The sequence below is a fragment of the Rhynchophorus ferrugineus genome, unplaced genomic scaffold (genome assembly GCF_030347505.1).
Source record: "Rhynchophorus ferrugineus isolate W39M unplaced genomic scaffold, kcgeb_rfMv2 rfM3, whole genome shotgun sequence".
NCBI lineage: Eukaryota > Metazoa > Arthropoda > Insecta > Coleoptera > Curculionidae > Rhynchophorus > Rhynchophorus ferrugineus.
The window spans coordinates 64,779,269-64,801,933 of NW_027472582.1; the positions used below are offsets into that span (position 1 = coordinate 64,779,269).

The 22,665-nt window shown below is 29.3% G+C and overlaps 3 protein-coding genes across 6 annotated transcripts; 1 reads left to right on the forward strand and 2 right to left on the reverse strand.

The window, feature by feature from the left end:
* Positions 1 to 88: 88 nt before the first annotated feature.
* Positions 89 to 12,775, reverse strand: LOC143192437 (uncharacterized). 3 transcript variants are annotated; one of them, XM_076397787.1, is made up of 28 exons: positions 12,580 to 12,774; positions 12,050 to 12,198; positions 11,868 to 11,993; positions 11,681 to 11,815; positions 11,420 to 11,628; positions 11,226 to 11,364; positions 10,891 to 11,165; positions 10,693 to 10,837; positions 10,358 to 10,643; positions 9,928 to 10,251; positions 9,282 to 9,606; positions 9,085 to 9,224; positions 8,540 to 8,572; positions 8,052 to 8,301; positions 7,773 to 7,991; positions 7,535 to 7,678; positions 6,944 to 7,465; positions 6,715 to 6,882; positions 6,514 to 6,658; positions 6,091 to 6,460; positions 5,870 to 6,036; positions 5,445 to 5,711; positions 5,075 to 5,383; positions 4,795 to 5,021; positions 4,585 to 4,717; positions 4,332 to 4,478; positions 4,036 to 4,277; positions 89 to 1,149 (listed from the first exon to the last, which is right to left on the reverse strand). In XM_076397787.1, the coding sequence occupies exons 2-28, from the start codon at positions 12,171 to 12,173 to the stop codon at positions 760 to 762; spliced, it is 5,961 nt and encodes a 1,986-aa protein (XP_076253902.1). In that variant the 5' UTR covers positions 12,174 to 12,198; positions 12,580 to 12,774; the 3' UTR covers positions 89 to 759. The 3 variants fall into 3 exon arrangements, with proteins under 3 accessions (XP_076253902.1, XP_076253904.1, XP_076253905.1); XM_076397789.1 differs by having other exon boundaries at positions 11,681 to 11,806; positions 12,580 to 12,756; XM_076397790.1 differs by lacking the exon at positions 8,540 to 8,572 and having other exon boundaries at positions 12,580 to 12,775.
* Positions 12,776 to 13,208: 433 nt separating this feature from the next.
* Positions 13,209 to 15,236, forward strand: LOC143192453 (uncharacterized). The gene is made up of 7 exons (XM_076397810.1): positions 13,209 to 13,611; positions 13,663 to 13,968; positions 14,040 to 14,175; positions 14,226 to 14,391; positions 14,443 to 14,615; positions 14,680 to 14,927; positions 14,983 to 15,236. Exons 1-7 carry the CDS (start codon positions 13,311 to 13,313, stop codon positions 15,135 to 15,137), a joined length of 1,485 nt encoding a protein of 494 aa, XP_076253925.1. The 5' UTR covers positions 13,209 to 13,310; the 3' UTR covers positions 15,138 to 15,236.
* A 647-nt stretch (positions 15,237 to 15,883) lies between these two features.
* On the reverse strand, positions 15,884 to 22,497 carry FANCI (Fanconi anemia complementation group I). Of its 2 annotated transcripts, none has more exons than XM_076397792.1 (20): positions 22,258 to 22,497; positions 21,923 to 22,206; positions 21,697 to 21,870; positions 21,399 to 21,637; positions 21,005 to 21,344; positions 20,728 to 20,945; positions 20,469 to 20,670; positions 20,057 to 20,319; positions 19,836 to 19,996; positions 19,621 to 19,779; positions 19,326 to 19,517; positions 19,055 to 19,266; positions 18,773 to 18,973; positions 18,560 to 18,690; positions 17,981 to 18,165; positions 17,761 to 17,928; positions 17,526 to 17,706; positions 17,256 to 17,469; positions 16,146 to 16,462; positions 15,884 to 16,076 (listed from the first exon to the last, which is right to left on the reverse strand). In XM_076397792.1, exons 1-20 carry the CDS (start codon positions 22,348 to 22,350, stop codon positions 15,961 to 15,963), a joined length of 4,050 nt encoding a protein of 1,349 aa, XP_076253907.1. In that variant the 5' UTR covers positions 22,351 to 22,497; the 3' UTR covers positions 15,884 to 15,960. The 2 variants fall into 2 exon arrangements, with proteins under 2 accessions (XP_076253907.1, XP_076253906.1); XM_076397791.1 differs by having other exon boundaries at positions 17,981 to 18,174.
* Positions 22,498 to 22,665: the final 168 nt, after the last annotated feature.

Here is a 22,665-nt window from a genome sequence, read left to right on the forward strand (position 1 = left end):
TAAATTTATGAATCTAGTTATATGCATTTATAAATGGCTGATGGGTAATAATTAAAGATGTAAAAAAAATCAAAATGTGCACCAAAAGTTTTAATCATTTTTTGCTTATAATTTTAATATAATAACTATTCAACAAATCACTAAATTGTGCTCACTGAAAAGTACTAAATTAATGGTATAATAATTCAAGTGTAGATATAAACAATATGGTCCTCTGCCATTTATAAATTGCTAAATTATATATATATACACATGAAACAGTTTGTGATTTATATTTAAAAAAACATAAAATAGTAAATAAGGCTTTATTGATTATATTAAATGTTAACTATTTGGGTAAACATATTACTATTACTTGAACTATTGTAAATACACTAAATAACATATATATGGTTATATGAATTAACATTTACTAGTATTATAGTAATATATCACAAACTGTTTATTGATAAACAAAGATACCATACTAGTGCTTGGCCAAAAATTAATTGATATTTTTGGTATGTCCTTAGCCGAAATATACTGTGAATTTATTATATGGTATTCCTACCATTATATGCTTATTTATACTTACTATAATTCATACCAACAGGCAGTAATCATTATCAATATATTCAAACTGTACAGCTTTTTATATCATAGTTAATAAAATAAAATAAAATTTCCATTTTAAACAAAAAAAAAAACTAATTTTGTAACATTAATAACAATGCTAAAAGCTGTTCAATTTGTACTATAGCACCCACAAATTGTTCACATTCACTCATCCACACCAGGAACTGGAGGTAAACTGACATCTATCTTTGATTTTTTTGCTGTGGTCGACCTAGAAGGCGTTGAAACGTTGCCATCGTTTTTACCGGATTTACCGCTGTTGTCCTCATTTAGCATTTCTTCCGCTTTCTTTATAAGATCTTCTTCTGTTAAGGTGCTCAACACGCTTGTCGGTTTTTCCTTTGAAGGGGTGTTTAGAGGAGAATTGACCAGTGGTTGTTTTAGCTTCGATTTGATCGGCAAATTTAGGGGAATAGTATCAGTATTTAAATCGGGCATGGGACTTGAACTCAATGGACGAGAGAAGTTTTTCGGTATCATTAGTGGGATTGTTAAATCTGTTTGTTGAGTTCCAGGTATAGGCGGTTCCTTTTCCTAAAACAAAAAAATGATGCATACTCTATATAGTACAAATACATTTGTCATCATGGCATCATTCGAATAGCCGTATTTTTATAACGTTTATATAACTGAAATACGAGAGTTTTTTTTTATAAATATAACATATCGGATTTGTGTACGGTGTAAATGTGAGTCAGGTAGCCAAAGCGTTTGAGATGGAGCAACCCTTATAAAACGATATCCTGTAATTGACTAGGTAGAAAAGAGAATGGATTCCAGGCACTCAAAGATAAGACAAAGACATTTTTGAAAATGGGAGTCTATTGAAAAAATTGTAGAAAAAAATTAGTTATTAAAAAAAAATTATGACTCCTTATTACCATACTTTTTCAATCAAAACTAGAACTAAGACAGGGAAAGTAGTAAAGAGCTCTCAGCAAGAAGCATCTACTAAGTTAAGACTTGTCCAGAGATAATTTACTACAAAGACCATTATGGCCATATTCAAAACTCCTTTGAAAATTTTAATTAAACACTTTTGCGACTACCCAAAATCACCTACGTTGTGAGTTAAAAATTAGCACAAAATTGTCTTTGAAAACATTTAAATAGATATACTATTAAAAATATAAATTTACTAATATAGTAGTAAAGTATAATAAATGAAATATAGTAAAATAGGCAATAATACAGAACAAAAAATGGCAGATTGAAGAAAATCAACTGAAGCCTATTATGTGTAATTGGATTCGTCAATTGATCGGCAAGTCTCTGAAGGTTATTATGTTAATGTAATGAAGCTTTGAACACATTTATATGGAAATTTTAATATATATTTTTTAAACTACTCTTGTGGTAAAATCTTAATAAATTACTTTAATTTTATTTATTTTTTGTGCATACCCGCGCCTCTACAAAATTAACTTTTTTATTAAAATTTATAATAGACTAGCTGACCCGGCAGACTTTGTACTGCCTCAATCGATAAATAAAAGACCTAATAATTAGTAATTAATAAAAAAATGGGTATGAATGAATTTTTATTATTATTTTCCATTAATTACACATGACGTTTCATACTTAAAAAACAGACTTTTCCTGAAATACTAACTATTTATAAGGTTTCAATTGGATATTTACAGACACACACAGTTATGATACAGTTTGTTAATCAATTTAAAGCTTTCTGATAAACTATATTTTTTGTTTTGTTTTATGGTGCGTAAATAAACAAAGATGACGGTTTACCGACGCGCAAACACGCGACGTATAATTGTCCATACGCGAAACGGGGAAACTCCAAGTTGATTCCGCAAACTTCCGACGACTGGCCTTGAGATTTATTTATGGTCATCGCAAAGGCCAAACGTAATTGTAAACGTTTAAAATCGAATGGTAAATCAGTTGGAATCATCAAGACATTCTCTCCTTTGTATTTTCCCTTTATGACTGTTGCCTCAATGACGTTATTTATCATCTTTTTCATAGCCAGTCTTGTTCCATTGCACAGTCGAGTTTGATTAATGTTACGCAACATGATGACAACTGATCCTACTTTTAACTTCAAATTGTGAGGTGGTAATCCAGGCAATTCCAGTGAATTTAAAAACTCCGTGGGATAGTTGACTACGTCGTCCTGGATCATAACGGTGTCGACTGATTTGAAGAAAACCAACTGTCCCGGAAGAAAATTCTGAATTGTCGCATTGAGATCCTTGACTTTTTTCTTCCTGACCATTTTCTAAATGGACTACTGTAAGGTGTCTTTCATGGAATCGCTCAATTTCATTATGTCGTGCTCGCTGTTGTGTTTGATGTGCACGAACTCGTTGCATTCTATGCTTATCTAGTTCATTGTCACTCTCTAAATAAAGTAATTCTGACATAGCAATACGACTATTTTCTTGATCTATCTCTCTCTGGTCACCAGTGCGGTTAGCACGTGAGGTAGCTCTTCGCACATTTGATTGATTGCGACGACGTAAATCAAGTCGTCTTCTCCTCGGCATCGTAAATTGTAATTAATCAAAGTGAGAAAAATTCTCGCGCACTAGCAGTAAAGTGTCACTATCACAAAAAATCAACAAAAAAAGAGCACATAATTTGAAATGTCACTATCACAAAGGATCACCGAAGTTAAAAAAGTTCTCGTGCACGTAGATTGTCGGATTTGATCCTCAACATCAAAGAAAAAACAAAATTGTTGTTTTTATTTAATTTCGAGCCTTTTCATATTTATTCACCTTTGAAACCTTCCCTGGACTTACACAAATAATTCAAGACTAAAATTATATATATATATATATATATATATATATATATATATATATATATATATATAAATATATATATATATATATATATATATATATATATATATATATATATATATAATATATATATATATATATATATATATATATATATATATATATATATATATATGGGAAACAAAAAAAAACATGGAAAAAGGGCCGGTTTTGTTTAAAATATATGCTTTTATACCTTTTGATGTTCTAATAGATTGTCTAAACTTTAAAATAAATCGTATAATTTTATATTTTAAGACCTTTACTACAAATGATCCATTCTAAGGCGGTCAAAATGTTTCCTCCTTAAACGAAGATGCACAAGAAGAATTTGAAGATGATAAACAAACGATGAAGAAAGAACAACAGTTTAGATCCATATCCATATCAATATCAATAATGTTGAGATATTGAGTATAAAATATTTATCTATAATGATACGATACGAACATGCCTGCTTACCTTAACAATATATATTTTATTATTTATTTGATATTGTTCTGTCGTCGATAAACACACCCGTGCAGTATATTAAACGACTAGTAATTGACAAATATTAACAGTAGTAGGGTAAATATATTAATTACAAATTAAAACTGGCTGTACTCACAAGAAAATCGCCCCCTTCATTAGAATTTATTACGCCGATGGTTTTTATACTGTCCAAAATTTGTTGTAGATTACTTGGCAGTGCAATGCTGGCCAAAGCCGATCCAGCTATCTCCGAGCCGGACGTAGCAATATTTTTTGTTATACTGGTAATCTCAGATTTCTGAAGCTCAATTTTTTTGTTCAATTCTTCCATCTGCCTCTGTATATCCAGTTTAGTTGATGGCAGGGTCTCCCCTAACCCTAAAGTTAATCAATGTCACGGTTCGCGTTAAGGAAATAAAGCGAAATAAATACCTGGTATTGTATATCCCTGTGTAGACTCCGTCGTTTCAGACACCGACAAAGCGGTAACATTTGATACTGTTAGTGTTAGACCGGGAATCGTACTAGTTTCCGTCATAACGGTATCAGGATCAGAATCTTCAGGGCTATAAGGTTCGTCTAAAAATTAAAACAACATTTTCGAAAGTTTTATTTGCAACAGTGGTAGAATATCTTGATTTTATATTATAACACTTATAACATTTAACGTCGTTCGTAAAATTACCATCTTCCGAAATTGATGTGGCTTTTGTTGATATAATATTAGATAGATCTGCATCCTGTAAGGGTGACGATCCAATAACATCAGATACTAAAGAAGGCAATGGTGGCGCTAACTTAGCTAATCTAGGATCAACCTAAAAAGAAAATTCCAATAAATAATTGATATGTTCTAAAGAAACAATTTTTTGGATCTAAGTTGTAGTTAACTTACTTTGGGTGGTAATGGAGGAAGCGGTGGAGCTGGTGCTGGTGTTATTTCTGGTGGCATTGGCGGTGGTGTATATGACCTACCAGGTTGGGTTTGAATAACCGTTACCTCGATTCTAGTTTTCTTATGATGGGGTGGGACTGTCGAGGGAACAGACTCCCCATACGCCCGTTTTCGCTTATCTCTTACGACAATGCCCAATAATAACGCTGGTCGAGATTCCTCAAAACCTGCAATGAAAATGTGTTAGAGGAAATTTAAAACTTACTCATCCAACTCATACCAGGTCCATTAATAGGTAAAAGTGCTTGCGGTATAGGTTTTTGGGAAGCCAATGGCAAGATGTAAAAATCTTTTATAGCTTTATTAGTGCTCCTGACCACACCTAGCCTGTTCCTGCTACTTAAGTAGCTATACAAGGCCAAATATGGCATTTGCTCTTCGACATTAGTGGCAGTTAATCTTATCAATGATATGATTTTACTGTTTGAACAACGCATTTTCCCAATATATTCCCATACAGTATCCGGAGATATTCTTCCGACAATATCAAGATTTTCCGACAATTCCTTCTCTAAGCCAGAACAATCACCTACAAACGTCATTAGAATTAGTTCCAAAAGTTTGTTTTAAAATTCTAACAAAAGACCCACCAGACACTTCATGGGCGGTAATTGAAATTTGTGCCACATCAACCATATTTATAGTTCCCACCCATATCTGAGCAGCAGATTTTTTAGGAGGTGGCGACAAAGCCCTTTCTTCTACCGCTGGTATATCTTTCGTTCGGCTTGAACCTTTCGAATCTGTAGACGATTGACTAACGCCGTGGAATTCGTCGGACTCTTGACTTCTCGGTGGTGTTGGTATTGTGACTGTAGACGACGGAATTTCATGGTCACTATCACTGTCAACCGGTGCTTAAAATAAATAAACATATTCAAGATGTGTAAATCATATAAAACAAAATAATTTATAAAAAATCTAAACATTTAATTTAATACAAAATTTTAAAATATTACAAAAGTGAAATATAAAATGAAGTAATATCTCAAAATTAAACTATTCATTCACTTACCATTAGCAGGAACGATATCATCCTGAGGCACATGTTTCCAAAGTCTGTCTTCCACTGGCGGAACAATTTTTTCAAGTTGTTCGAGAATTTCTTTGGACCTCTTATCGAGCGAATCAGTGGAAGATATTGAACTTCCCTTTTTATGCCGTGAACTCTTATGTGATTTCCTAAAAAAAATCATAATCAACAATAAAGTATTACACATCACATGAATTTTATACCTATGCCTATCTCTTTCGCGACTTCTTTCCCTGTCTCTACTTTTAGAACGACTCCTTTTATCTTTTTTCCTATCATGCCTCGATCTGTCCCTACTACGTGACCTTTTCTTACTTCTTTCTTTATCCCTACTCGAAGAACGCCGACTTCTGTCTTTTCGATCTTTACTGCTACGCCTAGCTTTATCCCTATTTTTATCTTTATGACTATGTTTAGAACTTCCTCTTTTTTCTTTGTCCTTATCTCTATCTTTGGAATTCTGCCTTTTTTCTTCCTCACCAATATTAAGTGTCGAGCCCTCAGTTAAACTTTTTATTATCTCAGTATTATCATTCTTATTATTAAGACGACATTCTTCTAGTACTTCTTCACCTACGACATATATATATATTAAAAAACTGAAAGAAAAGAAAAATTAAACATACCTTTGTGAGTTTTCAAAACATACTGTCTATTACAATTTAACAACTCAATTTCATTCTTTTTAATCATGTCAAGCTGATGTTTAGCCTCTTGTTCACGCCATTTAGCCAATTCCTGACTTGCCATATCATCAGGAGATAATCTGACCTAAAAGAAAATGAACAAATATACTAAACTATTTAACTGGTTTACTTAACACTCACCAATTCATATGAGCTAATGCTTTTCTCACATATTCTTCTCCATAAAGTTTGATTCTTACTATCTTTTATATTGAATATAAGACTTCTGTACTTATTTTTATATTTTTGTCCAGTGTCTCCAAAACATTTGTATAATTCCGCTTCTATTTCTACAGAGATATTTTTAATCTGAAAAGGATATTTAAGTCTATTGTTATTTTATCATAACTTATAAAACTTGATATATTACCTCTTCTTCAGATAATTTTATATCGCTATCCTTTAATCTAACAGCCAATTGCTCTGCAACAGTTTTTTGAACATTTTCTCTAATATCTTCGCGTTTCGGTTGTGGTGTTTGAACTTCCTCTTTTGGTTTAATTTTGGGCGTTTTGAGTTTTAGGTCCTTGATTACTTCCTTCTTAGGTGTCTTAACAGTCGGCGTTGGTGGCCCTTTAGGCGTTAAAGTTGTTTGAATCGTTAATTTTAGCTTGTTAGGAGTAACCTGCTGCACAGATTTAACGGCTTGAGGCAATGGCTGAGGCTGGATTAGCTTAATCTTTGATTCCTTAACATTGGGATCTTTTTGATAAATCTTAATTACTTTGACTGTCTTTTGAACTTGTCCTTGTTGATTAGCTTGTGGTGGATGTTTTGGAAGATGCTTAAGGACCCCTATGTTTACCCCTTTTTGTTGAACAGCAAGAGATACTCCTTCATTATTAGGATTTTTTATTACCTTCAATTTTGATTGTGTTAGTTTGACACCACTCTGAAACCCAAATAAGTTTAATATCAACAACATTAATAAAAGTATTGCTCATTGTTGTTCTGAAATTACCTGAACTTTGGTTGTCACTACCTTCCCTGCTGACTTAACGACTTCATAACCTGGATGCTCCTTGAGCCATTGATCTATATTGGAAGCATTGGGAGCATTATCGTCTGTTAACATATTCCCTGTAGCTCTTTCAAAAACCACCACCTAAAAAGAGATTTTTAAAAGTGTTCAAAAAAGTGTCTCTAACATATACATGTTTATCGTTTCAGCTTAATTTGCATTAAAATCAACTACAAACCTTTTCAATTCCTTGTGCGTGTGCAAGAATACAACTCTCAGAGCAATATATTGAATTTTTCCTAGCAGGTTTCTGACAAACCACGCATGGTACGGAAGCTGTTACCTTGTCCTTTTCAACTCTTTTTATTGAACTGTTACTATCAGATGATGCTCTTGAATTTCTAGAAGCTTTTCTAATTCTCCTTGCGGCGGCTAGGGGTCTTTTAAGAGCAGGATCCTTTAAGAAAATAGCCACACATATACCTTCGAATTGAATGTTTTCGATTTAAACAATTACCTTGCAAAATAAGCAAATCCATTCCTTTCCCTCTGCTTCCATTTGCTGGCCCATAGCTTTCGTTATGTTAACGCATTTTCCGTGATACCATTCTTCACAAGTGTCGCAACAAATCATGAAACGATTATTGTGCGGTTGATTGCAAATACACCACAATTTGTTCGGATCATCTTCAGATTCTTCATTTTCATCTGAACTATCCAATTCATTACCAGAAACATGTTCTTCATCCAGGGGCTTATGAACAGTTCTATGAAATAATAAAAGTTATTAAAAACTACGTATAACATACTAAATAAATAAATGTGTAGAAGCAATAGTAACTAAATTCAAATATACCAACATTTGATCAATTTTAGATTTATGCTTACAGAGGTCAGAAACTACCAAAAGTTTCAAACAAATCTATTATTTAACAATAAGGTAAAAATAAAAGCAAGTACTAAATTTTATAATATTATTACAGCAAATGTAGTAATATTTATTACCTTATTTTATTCCTTATATCCAATTGAGGTTCCCTTGTAAAATAATACATATTTATTATAAATATTAAGTAGATAAAAATATTTAATATCTACTGATATTATTATTTAATATTATTTTAATTGTAAACTATTAAAATAATGTCTTTAAACAGAAACGAATACCACACCGTAATCGCCATACTGGGGTTGTCAAAAAATAATCAAGCAGACCACGTTTCAGAAAGTTTTTTTCAATTTAAATTTGTATGTTCTTGCAGTTTTTTATACGATTTTGAATCCGTATAGTTCTTTCAAACGTTATAGAAGCAGTATTAAATTACAAATTTGTTTAACACAATAAGTTAATACTGGTAATAAACAAAATGATTATGAAAATAGACCATGCTGTCGGTTAAGATTGTTTATTTAAAAAAAAAAATGAAATATGCTCAACTATCGCAAATTTAACTGACGTTTTATTTCGCGATAAAACTTGATACCATTCAAGAAACGCTTAATATTTAGATTTAGTATTTATCAAAGTAACATCCACCAAAATCACTTACTTAAATGACGGCCTTCCCTCTTCTTTTTTTTTATTCCTACTTCTTGTTGTTGGGCGCTCAATCGGAGGTAAGACTACTACCCTACCATCTGGCCTAACAATTTGAGTACCTTCTCTGATAATATCCGATTTAGAATTCTCCTATAAAAATATATCCATTATTTGAATTGCTTAGATTTATGTATTATATCTGCTTACAGCAAATGAATTATCCGAATCACTGATGTGACTTATGTTCATAGTATCCTGCAGTCCACTAGTATCAAGCACGCCTTCATTTATACCCTTGTCAATGGCATTTTGTAGTTCGGTATTAGAAACTAATTGTTTTGCTACCTGATATAATATATCATCAGACATAATGTCATTATTAAGATTATCTAGAATGGTTTGATCAAGGTCCAAACCAGTTCCATCTAGGGTTAAGTTATTTGAATCAGAATTATTCGTAACTATTGGATATTCAGGAATATTAACTGTATTCGTGGTATATGTTTTGGTATCTTCGTTCATTATTATAGCTCTAAAATTAATTTTTAGAATAATTATATTGTTATTAAGTGTTAGACAAAAATATTGAAAATTTGTTATGAGTTATTTTTTAATGCTCTTATAATTTCAAAACCAATTTTGCATTCTAGTCTGAAATTCAGTTTAAATTACAAACCCTATAAATCACAACTTAAAAAGAGTCAAATCAAATTTGAGAACTGTATAGTCAGCATCTAATACTGTACACAGAACACTACTTCATATATCAAGTAATAACATTACAGAAATGTTAGAAATTGAAAAAGAAGCAATATTTTTGTCATGATATAATTTAAATACAGCCCTTACTGACCTTATATCTTCAGCACTAGGAATTACTTCACTATTTTGAGTTGACTGTGAATTATTTTTTGAAACTTGTTTTGTTGGAGTTGTTTCGTTTTTTTCTGCAGTTTGATCAGATTTTGTATGTTTTACTACGTCCATATTTTTAGTTTCCAACTTTGGTTCAGATAACCTCCTTTCCGAACTAGAGGTAGATAATCGTCGTTCGGTGCTGGTTTCTGAAGTTTTCCGTTCTCGATTTTGTTCCACCTTGTTAGATTTATCTTCTACCCCTTTAGAATGTTTCGTTTTATCAACACTATCTCGCCGTTCTTTTGTTTTAATATCAGTGCTGAAGTAAATGTCAATTATTTAAAATATTATAATTCCTTTAAAGAGTATTGAGTACCAAATATGTTTAAATGTATGAATAGTATTTATGATATTGAGCTATATACCTAATTTTTTGAATATTCTTATCGTTTTTTTCCTTGCTGTCCAAACTATGACGATTATGTTTTGGTGTTGTAGGATGTGAGATTTCATTGGTTGATTTAGAACGAGATTCCTGAGTAATTTTTGCAGGTTTTGCACCAATTTCAGGTTTAGTACCTAATTTGCTCTGATCATTCGGACCTTTATAAGTCCTTTGATTTGTAGATACATCTGGTGTAACAGGCGTGGTCGGTTCCTTACCGCCAACTTTTCTTATAATATCAGGAGTTGAAAATAATGCAAAATCACCTAAAATGACTCACTTATTTATGCATATTATATCAATTGCAATAAATACCTGGTATTGGTTTTGGAGGTTCCTTCTTTTTTTTAGGATGTTTCTTTTCTGATGATTTTACTTCTTCAGATTTTGGATCAGGTTGTTTTGGTTCTGATAGTTTTGTATCTGAATCTATTTGTTTCTCTACTATTTTTTTATTAACCTAAAACCACATCTCATTTATTACACAGTATGATGCAAAATATCTGAAGTTACCTTATCAATTTTTATTTCTGTTTTAGTTTTGGTCAATTCTGTTTCTTTTTCATTTTCCAACTTAATTTCTTTTCCCCTTTTAACAGATTTAGTACTTTTAGGTGTTACAGTAGAAGATTCAGAGAGTCTACTTGTTCTTTTTACCATTACTTTATATTGGCGTACATTTTTTTTACCTTTCTTTCCTGTTAATTCTTCTTGGATATCAAAATCAGAATCATTATCATCGTCATCATCATCCAATTCATTATCAGAATCTTTTTCATCTTCAAATTCTAAATATTCAAACACATTTTATTATACAAAATTTCTAATTTTTAAATCAAAATATATACCTTCATCCTCATCTCTCTCAGAATCATCTTCACCATCAGTTTCATTTATAATTTCTTTTTTGTTGATAACTTTAATTGGAGTTTTATTTACTACTAGTGGTGGCTTAATTTTAAAACATCTTTGTTGCATTTGTAACACCTACAAATATAAGCGATATTTTATCAATACAAGTAGACAGTAAAATATAAAATACCTTTGATTTTCCTTTTAAACTAACAGTGCATTCATCAATATTAGTTTTTTTATTTATATTACTACTTTCTTGACTTGAAGTAGGAGGAATCGTTATAGCAGAGATAATATTGATGTTTTTAACAGTTTTCTGAGAGCCAGGGATAGTTGTGGCACTCGTTTCTTTTTCTATTGTTTCCTCACTTCCATGTAATATACTTAATGTTTTTGCTGCAAAATTAAGTATGAGTTTTGACCTGAAAATTGGGTAATGCCGATGTACCTAGTTCATCATCTTCTTCAGGCTTTGGTGAGCTCTTAGGTGATGTTAAAGATGTATAATCATGATCTAACCTAAAGTTGTAAAGATTTCTAGCTATCTCATCCATAGAGCTGGAACTACCTTTTGCTAAAACATCTGAATTAAATTTATGTAATATTATAAAATCTACATTTTGTTTTCACTTTACCTTCTTCATTTAAAACTTCCATGTTATCCGGCATGTATGTTACGTTGTCAACAATAACATCTATACCTTTTGAATCTGTTTTATCTATATGCATTATTTGCAAATTTGTTGGTCCACTTTTAGAATCTAAAAAGAGCAAGTATTAGACCATTTAAGTATGCTTATTAATTTAAAATAACTACTTAAATAGGTTTCAACTGTTCTTCTGTCAGGTGTAACAGTCCCATCTTCATCAACTAACAATAATAAACTGTCATTTATCACGTCATCAGTAACATCAGTTACCTTAACGACACTATTGGCCATAGTGGCGGCATTAAAATAATTAGTCCTAAAAGTACAATAGTGTTAACGGCTTATTTACTTGAGTGCCAACATTTGATTTTCATAAACGTGTATATCCATGTATACATATATAAGGAAACAATTTATTTACAAATTATTTGCTGAATATTAAAACACAGATATGAAGTATTGAACTTTCTGGGCAAATTAAACAGGAAAAAAAACAAGTCTTTTTATCACATACTTTATTGGGCAATTTTTCAATAGTTAGTATATATTTTTCAAATTATACAAACTATAGTTCATAATTTTATAAAGTTATTATAGATTCCAAAAGTATATAGTAACAACCAGCTTCGTAAGAAAATCGAATGTTGTGGGAGGTGTGAACATCCACTATTTGTTTATTGACCCTAACACCACTCACTTTGTGATATTATACACTATTCACCTGCTCTACAGTTTTTACTGACTCTATCTATATTTTATAAAAACATATCTTTAAATAACCTTAATATAGAGTAAAATTAAAGAACTGTTAGAGAAAAAAATAGAATATATTCATTTTATAACAAGAACACGCCATCAATTGACAAATGTCACTAATGTCAAAAATAATCAATGGTTACCGGAATATATCAGTGGATAAAGTAGTTCGCAAAATATAAAGAACTCTATAGAGTAGTTCTCATAAATTTAAACACACCTCAATAAGCTAAATAAATATCTATGATCTTTTTTCTATGATAAATATTTAACAAATGTATGTCTCCATTTATGTTTCTAATAAGAGAATAATTGGTATTTCTTTGTTTTGTGTTTCTAATGAATGCAGAATAAAGTGCAGATTTACATAGTTTTTCATATATTATAATACTGATTCATATAAAAGTCTAAATAAAATAATAATAATAATAATTAAAAAAATTTCGAACAATAAAGCGATTGTTCTCAAGATTTTTACATTTTCATCATAGAATAAAGAATAGAATAGTCTCTCTATTCTATGATTTTCATTAAACCAAATTCTATTCATATAATAGTCTTCAAAGTTTTGTGATTCAATTTTGCACAAAAACACAACCTCAATGAATTTGTAAATATTTTAAAATTTTATCAGCATTGGTATATTGAATTTTCTTTTGAATAATTATTATCATGCCTCGAGTTGCAGCAAGAAACTATACCATTATTTATTTTGACCTAAACATAAATGATCGTAAAAGTGCTTTAAAATCATTATCAAGTATTTTACTTTATAAACAAGTATCCATGTCAAACGATGAATGCAAATTATATGTTGTAAATTGCGATAAGAATATATTTTATATTGATACTAAAAATAAAATTGATGAAATAATAAGTACTATATCTGAATTGAACTTAGGGGTGTTCTCTGACTTATTACATGTTTTGAAATCTGGTATTGAGGAATTAAAGTCTCTATATGAGAAATCTGGTATGACTATTTTGTATAACAGTTATTTTTGTTTACTCATACATTTTTTAGAAATAATTACATTACAGCTTGTTTTGCTATCTGATTTGCAGTCCTTTGAAATTACAAAAGATGATAAAATTGAAGATGCCATAATAAATGATTTAAACAATTATGATATTTTCTTATATATTTTTGGTCCAGATTTTAAGCCTCAACAAACATTATATTCTGAGACTGATATTAAAAAATGGATGAAAAATATTGATATTCCTGAACATTATGGAGTTAAGTCGATTATATCCAATACAAATCACTCAATAATTTGTAACTTCGATATAAGCCTACATTTATTTAATTCTTTTAAATATAAAAAAGGTAAAAATAATTTCCAAATACATTATTTTTAGAAATATTTTTTAAATTTTAAAATGTTTTATAATCTTTAGGAAAGCAACCCTGGTGTGAACCTCTTAGCTTTGGTTCATTATTAACATTACCATTTCCGACTGTAAAACTAACAGAATATAAGAAACCTTTTCAGCTGAAAATGGATGAAGACAAAACTAATACACAAGCCAAATGGTATGTAGATTTTAGCTTATAATATATAATTAATTACTTTATTTTCATAGGGTTTATGAAGATAAGGAAGATGTTGAAGTGAATATTAATGATACAGTTAATGGTCTGGTACTGCATGATACATTTGTTAAAATTGATTCAGATGGTAAATTTAAAGTAAATGGTCCAAAATGTTTCTCTGTAATAGGATTTGCAGATGCTTCAAATGTACCAGAGGTATGTAATATTTCTAATAAAATTAAATTTATGTAGTTTATTAAATTGTAGTACTTATTCCAAAATGAGTCATATTTAATAGCACCTAATGGAAAACAAGATGAACACTATTTGGAATTGTTGTATACATTAATACATAGTATGGTTCAATTAAAAAAATATATTATTGCAAAAAAAGTATATTATGCTAATGTTAATCCAAAGTATGTAGTATTAATTCCAAAGTAAGTAATATAATTACATATAATAAAGATAATTTTCCTTTTTACTATATCATATTTCTTTTAGATTAGATGCAGATTTCAGAGGATTTCTGTTGTGTGAATTACCTTATGCAGAAGATATTGCTTATCCTTACTATGAAAATGTAACTGATCCACCTTCAATTTCTATCAGTGACAATATTAATACATTTTTGGATTATCTTGATCTTAACAGTCCAACATGTAAATTAAATGTGCCTCTTGCTCCTAAATTAATGATAGATACCTCTTCCATGAACATTGTGCATAAAGTTTTAGAAATAAAACTTAATGGTAACTATTTGTGTTTTTTAAATATTTCAGATAATTGTTTTTATCTTTATTTTAGAAAAAATGGTATTAAACAAATATGACAATTTAGTGCATCATGGAACAGATAAACAACTATTGAAGGATTCTTGGCCTATAAGAGACATACAAGAAGTCAAAAAAGAGGAGGCAGATGATGATGATTTTGATGATATAAGTGATTTTAATTTCTAGTGAAAATGAAATAAATTAAATATAATATTTAAATACAATTCATTCAAAATGTTAATTTATAATGTAATAATGAACCACAATAAATTAATTATATTTGTATTTAAGTAATACTTTAATATATGAAAAAATATTTAAATAGTACTGAATATTTTAGAATGTTCATTTTAGAGAATTCTATCCATATTACTATCTACAGAAAAAAAGTAAAGCATGAAATTATTTCAATCAATTACGTTCTCAATTTATTATTTTTTGAAATAACATAATAAAAAAAGAATTAAATGTTTTTGAAGAACCATCAGAAATATTAAACTTATTAATAACTAACTATAATAATTCATTCCAATCCAAGATTTTATGTTCAGAATTTATATATATTAGTTACTTGTTATTTATTCATTATTTACTGTTTTTAGATAAAATTTAATAAAAAACCATATGGTTAATGTATTATTTATATATCAGTGGATAATATCTATATAATCATCATATGTTCAAATTATTTTATATTTGGCCTATCCTCAAGCGACGCAATAAATCGTGGAAGCCGAATAAAACCACATGACTTAGGTTGCTGTTAAAAAATCAGTGATTTTTGATCGCTACCACTGGCATCGAAAATCTGTTCTTAAACCTCACCCTACCTGCTAATCTGAAGAATTATTTTATTACAAACGTAATATTTCAAATACTCATTAGTCTAGAATACAGTGAGTCTTGAAATAGATAAACAATAAAAACAGAAATTTTCGTAAAAATCTTATATTCAAAATGGTTCATTACAATAACTTCAATATCTTAATTCTAGCGAGAACTGGATTATTTAATGCCTTCTCTTTTTTGAAGGCGGAATATCTATAGCTTTTTCACTAGTGCCGCTTGCAATGCTCTGTTCGTCTTCTGGGTCATCATCACTATCAGATGAGTGATCCTTTAAACCTTTAAAAAGATTCATTAAAAAAAGTAAATCGCCAATTTACAAAAACAATGTATTCATTAAAAAATCACCTTTTTCTTCCATACATTCGGCTAGACCTTTTATCCTGAAGTCTCTGACAACCCCAGCACCCACATATTTCGATATATCTACTTTGGTTTTTTTAGAAAGCTGAATTAAATATTTGCTCAATTGTTCGATGTCATAAATAAGTTTTGGAATAAGTTTGGTTTGTTTCAGGACTTTGTTTCGCATTATAGTACCTTCTTTCCTTTTATTACTTTGAGAACCATCGTTAACAGATTGCGAAGATTCACCGATATAAGTAATAAAGCAATAAACTTGAGGAGTCAACTGTTTACCAATTAATTTGATAAGCTTTTCAAACCTTAAATAATGTAATTAATTGTATACATATAAAAAATGTAATATTTGACGAACTGTTCAATAAGTTTTGTGTTCAATATCAGGTACGATTACTGATCCAGATTTAATAGAAGCCCTAAACATATTAGACAGTGTAAGCAATATTTTGGTGGAAATTTTAATAATTTTAATTTAATTTTTGGAATAAAAACACGTTTCATTGCGATTTCAAAAATAATTAAAAGTATTCTGTAGTAAAATAATTAAAAGTATTCAGTAAAATTCTGTCAATCAAAATGATTTTAGAAGGTTGTAGATTCTTGGGATTCTAAAAGAATTTTGTTTTATTTAATGTTATTCATACTATTTAAATAGTAAACGTTATACGTAAACATTCATGAGTTTTTCACAAAGACAAAACACCCTCTCTATATATCAAAAAATAATTATGGAATGTTATGAATTAAGACATACTGAACTGCAACGTCCATTTGAATTGGCTCCCTTTCACATTTTGTAATAATACACTCTACTTTATTCTTGATATGTGTAATGCTTTTGTATACAAATAAAGTATACGAAAATGCCGTATTTCCAATTTCCACTGTAATTAGAATTGAAACAAAAAGTAAGTATAATCTAGTTATGAATATGATTTTTTTTCAGCTGTTTTAATAGCAGCCTTGGACAGCCTTCCGGATGATACAACCGTAATGAATTTCACGGATATTATAATTTGCAAAGAAGTGTATTTAAAAAAACTTTTTTCTCATCTATTTACAAAACTTATTGAACAAACTAACATACAAACTTACCAAACGCCTTGGAATGTCACGCTATTTTTTGATCTTGCTATAAAATATTTCGTTAAAGCTGACGTACTCGAATAAAAATGAATCAAGCATTTGAAAATTGCTTCAGACACGTGAATATCGTTTGATACTAGTGACACTAAATTAAACAGTATGTTAGTAACAAAACATAAATGACAACATATGCCCTTTTCTTTAGATTTTAAGTCTTCCTTCCCTAAAAAAAATAAAATTTAGGAAAACACGAATAATTATATTCAACTTAATAACTACTTCTATCAATATTACTGTCCACAGCATATGTTAAAGTGTGAAATTCTGATTTGATACGAGCAACTAACGCTTCAACGTCGTCCAGCACATTTTTCGTATTCGAGCATATAGATAAAATTATTGAATTTGCGTTGATGTTGTCTATACAAGGGCAGTTTTCTTCAATTTCTTCAGTGCTATCCTAAAATATTTATATAACAAATACAAGTTACCTTTTCTAGATTAATATACGCACATCAATCGACATCCCCAGCACATGTTTTAAACTACCAGAGATATTTTCCAGAACACTCAGACCAGCCTTATTTTTTAAATGCATTTCAAATAATAAATTAATAAACATTCCCGCGGCTCTTTGTGGAACGGTTCTGTTGTAAATGAAATGTTTCAGCCAATCGTAAATCTATAACATTTATTGCATAAATCAAACACCCATTTATCACGGATAAATATACCTCTAATGAAATAAGACTATCTTTAGGTGGGATAAAATTGCACATCGTACTAAGGCAATTAATCAAAATAGAAGGTAACTTTTTAATTTCTGGATCACACGAAAACTCTTCTTCATCTGTTTCTAAGAGCTTTTTAAATTGTTCAATATATGGTTTAATGAGGCAAGTTAAATCGGTTTCTTTTTCTGTGGATGCTACAAAAAGAAAATTTACTATAATGGAGCAAGGATCAATATAAATTGTACTTTGCAGAGACCTAGTGGTCTTTAATCATGTGGTTGGATTAAGAGTGGGAAACCCTTAATATATTTCTAACACATTTTCCCATATTTCGAAAATACAGTACATTGAGAGTCCATTAACTACAGGAAAAGTTTGAATATCATTTACTAACGCAATTATTGCACTAATAATCACATTTTGTCAACTTTGTTTAACTAACTTTGTATAACTGATAAATAATGCTTTCGTAAAGTGATGTAAAATCTTTAAAATATTAAAACAAATAATTTTATCGCCTTTAAAGAAATCAGTAAGAATTCCTATCCTATATATTTGAAAAGTGAAGTTCAATCTCACCTTCTTCATCTTTTCTTAGAAAATTGTTGATATATTCTTTATACTGATTATTTATCAACAAAATTATTGCATAAAAACACTCCATAGCACAAATTGCAGTTGTACAATCAAACTGAACATAGTCATTGAAACTAAAATTGGAAATATTAATTTTTCTAACAGTGATTAGTACATTGATTAATGAAGATCTGGTTATGCTATAGGAACCTTTACCTTACAATAACTCCCTTATATATAAGCCGAAACAGTGATCTGAGAGAATCAAAGTAATATTTCCTTTTAGCAATATTTAATACCTTTTGGTTTTTGATTCTACCAACTGATACTAATGCTGCTTGCATAAAAAATCTGTGAATTTCAGGTTTTGTTTTTATTATATTTACATCAGTCACAGTTGCCCATGGAACTGACGTGCTACAAAGATTGAATTAATAGTATCAGTTACTGGTAATTTTAACTAATTTTATTAACTTTTTTCAATACTAAACTACTTACGCTAGTAAAGCCTCTAAACCCTTATTGATTATGTTAAAACTTAAAATTGTTTCTGGAAGTTTGAATAATTTAGAAGATTGCTTGGAGTGATCCATTTTCTTTGAAAACTCTGCATCGGACGAATCATTTTGTGTTTTACTTTTGTCGCTTTGTCCATTTTCTTTATGTGTCAATTTATCAGACTTTTTAGCTTTTTTTGGTTTATGTACATTCTAAAATTAAGTTATTAGTTTTGTTATAATTAATTTATATTATTACTCATAATGCTTACTTTTCCAAACTGTACAAATCTATTATATGCTTGAAATAAACTACATATAGAATGGCCTTGGACATTGCTAATATCTATCCAAGCAAGAATTTTGTATCCAATTAAAGCTTCATATACCATTAAAACTTCCTTTAGAATATATTGCTTATATTGAGATTCTGGTAAAATATCATTAATATCCAATCCGTCATCCTAAATTATAATAATAAAATATTATTTATAAAGTTATATCTATTAAAAAATATGTATTGAACGTAAGATTGTCCTAAACAAAATCTACAATATCACATCTTACCAATTCCAGGTGAACTAATTCACAGTTAATCATTCTTTCACAGGCAGATTCTAAAATATCTATATATTTTGTAACTGTTGGACTATCTTTTTCATCTTCCAATTGGTTAACTTTAGCAATAATTTGTGTTATACAAAAAATTAGTTTTCCTAGAGGTTCCTGGACAATTATATAACTAAATTATATGTATATTTTAGAGTTCCCTACAACACTACCTGTAAAATGCTATCAGTATCTCTTAAAATAGCACAGTTCTTGAAGTTAAAAGGAGGTATAGTTTCTTTATCTACCACATAATAATCAAAAACATGATACCAAAGTGTGTCTAAGATTGGTATGCCTAACTGTATATTTTGATTAACAGCCTCATATAAATCTGAATAAACAATTTGGTGAAAGTGATTTTTAAATATAGTATATATGTACATTATCTTACCCTCATATAAAGTTGCTTTAACATCTGCCTCTTGTATGAAGCATCTTTTTAAAATACCTAAAATTTCCCAGCAGATTGCTTCATTACTTAGTACACTAGTGGCTATAGTTTGAGTGGTTCTATTTAAAGAAATCTGTGTATAAAGCGAGTAACCTGATGAAAATGATTCACTACTTTCACTTAATTGGCTCATATTGGATAACTTAAGAATTGTAATTAATTTTACAAATCCATTCACAGCCACTTGTCTATTTTCTACAGACCTATACAATAATTGTGTTATTAAAATAATACATATCTTGTTTTACTGATTAAATTCAAAACAGAATAAGGAAATAATATAAAGCTGCTTTAATGAAGTAACATTCTAGCTCATCTATTTCATTACATTTAAATAAAAAATTAGTAATACCTAGAATATAATCCTTTCCTTAGAATCAGAATAAACTGATCCCTTATAGTAGGTGATACCTTAGCTAAAGGTATTATGGCATCCAATAACTGATTTGCAGTAATGGCTGATATCTGAATGATACTTTCCATAACTTCTACTAAAGAATTCTGATTTTCTAACAAAAGTAGGGGTAATTTGTTGCTTAGAATATATAAGCATTCTGTAAATATAATATTAAAACTTTAAAAATAATTAATTATTAAGTAACACAACTTACCTACATATTGACTAGCACTTGTTCTTGTAATAATATTAATACAAAATGTTTTTAAAATATTGACAAAAACATGTTTTCTATTTAGAACAATTTTTACTATTATTTTTGTACCTAACATCCATTGTTTTTCGGCAATGGTATCTCTTCCTAACCCTGAGCCAACATTCAATAAAGCAAAACCAAAGTTTACTATTGTTTCTAATAAAAAATCTTTTGACCTAAATAATAGTAATTATGATGGTATTTATATTAAACAGATATTAGAAATAAGACATACCCTGAATTAATTATCTGTAAGAAAACATTATCAGGATTACATGTCATGTTACAGAGGTCTCTATACCAATATGATAAAGCAGTTCTGTTTTGTTCATTGTAGGATTTAACAATGGCAGATCTAATTATATCAAAAACAATTTGTTCATACTGTTGTACTGTAGAAATTGCAAAAAGCACTAGTAACTGAAATGGTTGAAGTACAGATTTGGGAGATTTAATACAATTTTTCAAATAATTCAAATAATCCTTAATACAATTATATCCTATAGAAGCTGCATTTTGAATGTGAAATAAAACAGTACTTTCAGCTTCCAAAGCATCATGATCTTCAGCACTTCCTAAAATTAAAATCATCATCATGATCTAATGATCAAAATTTGTCTATAAATTACCTATATAGTCTAAACTCCTACTGTCACTACTAGTAAAAGAAAGATACTCTTTATTATTGTAAATTTTTAAAGCAAAATGATGTTGTAATTTGAGAAAAACTATCTGACAATGCTGAGTTTTGCAAAGTTTTAGAAGTTGAAAAATAAAGGGTGGAATTTCTTGGGAAGTTAGTTTCTCAACATAGCAACTCAGTTTACAAACAATTTTTTCATGTTCTTCCTTCTTCAATGACATATCACTGAAAATGGCAAAAATTCATTTAAAAACAATTTCAAAAATAATTGATAAAACTCTTACATAAACATGGCTGTTACAGGAATTATTATGTTTGGAGACCAGTTAATCATACATATATTATTAATAAAATCAGTTTTAAATTCTAAACCAGTATAATTTAGATCATTAAAAGTAATTGAATCCCTCTCAGATAAAACTCTTAGAGCATCTGGTAACAGATCTCTCCATATACAGCTAAAAGAAAGGAGTTACACAAAATACACGATCCTTATATTAAAATCATTACCATGAATTGATTTCTGAGTTATTAGTTTGTAAAAGTGTAAGACAATAATTACAAAGGCTAACTAAATGGTCTGTAGGAAATTTGTTTAAATCCATACAGATTCTTTGAACCATTGCTGAACATTTCTGGGATGAAAATACTTCACGTTTTTTAATTTCATCTAAGACTGACATAACTATGGATGACCTTTTATCATGACAATTTCCATTGCAAGATTGCAGAATATAGTTCAATATAGTATTAAAGTCAGAACTGTTGAATTTTGTTTTTATCATATTTATTAACTAAAATAAATCATTCATTATTCAGGTTATATCTAATTATACTATTGTTACCGTATTTTTCTCAGTTTCAAAGATTAGTTTTTCCAGATTAACCGTGTCCCTTTTTCTGCCAAGGTCTAAAATTTGCATTACTAATGACTCCATTCTCAACAGTACACATTCATTAAATGTATTAAACAGTTATCAACCCAGAATAACGAGTATTTCCATATTTTGTAGTACCATATATTACTCTATGGTGGTTATCAAGGGTTAACCATAGAAAAAGGGCACAAAATATTGAGATTCCTCTATGTTTTGTGAAAAAGGGTTAACTACAGAAAATAATAAAACAATTTTAAAATTTGAGATATAAATTAACCAATAACATTTAGACTTTTTCCCGCCTTCATCTAGTAATTTAAAAATAACATAGCAGTCATAGAAAAACATAGCAGTGTCTTAAAGTAACCTAAAAAT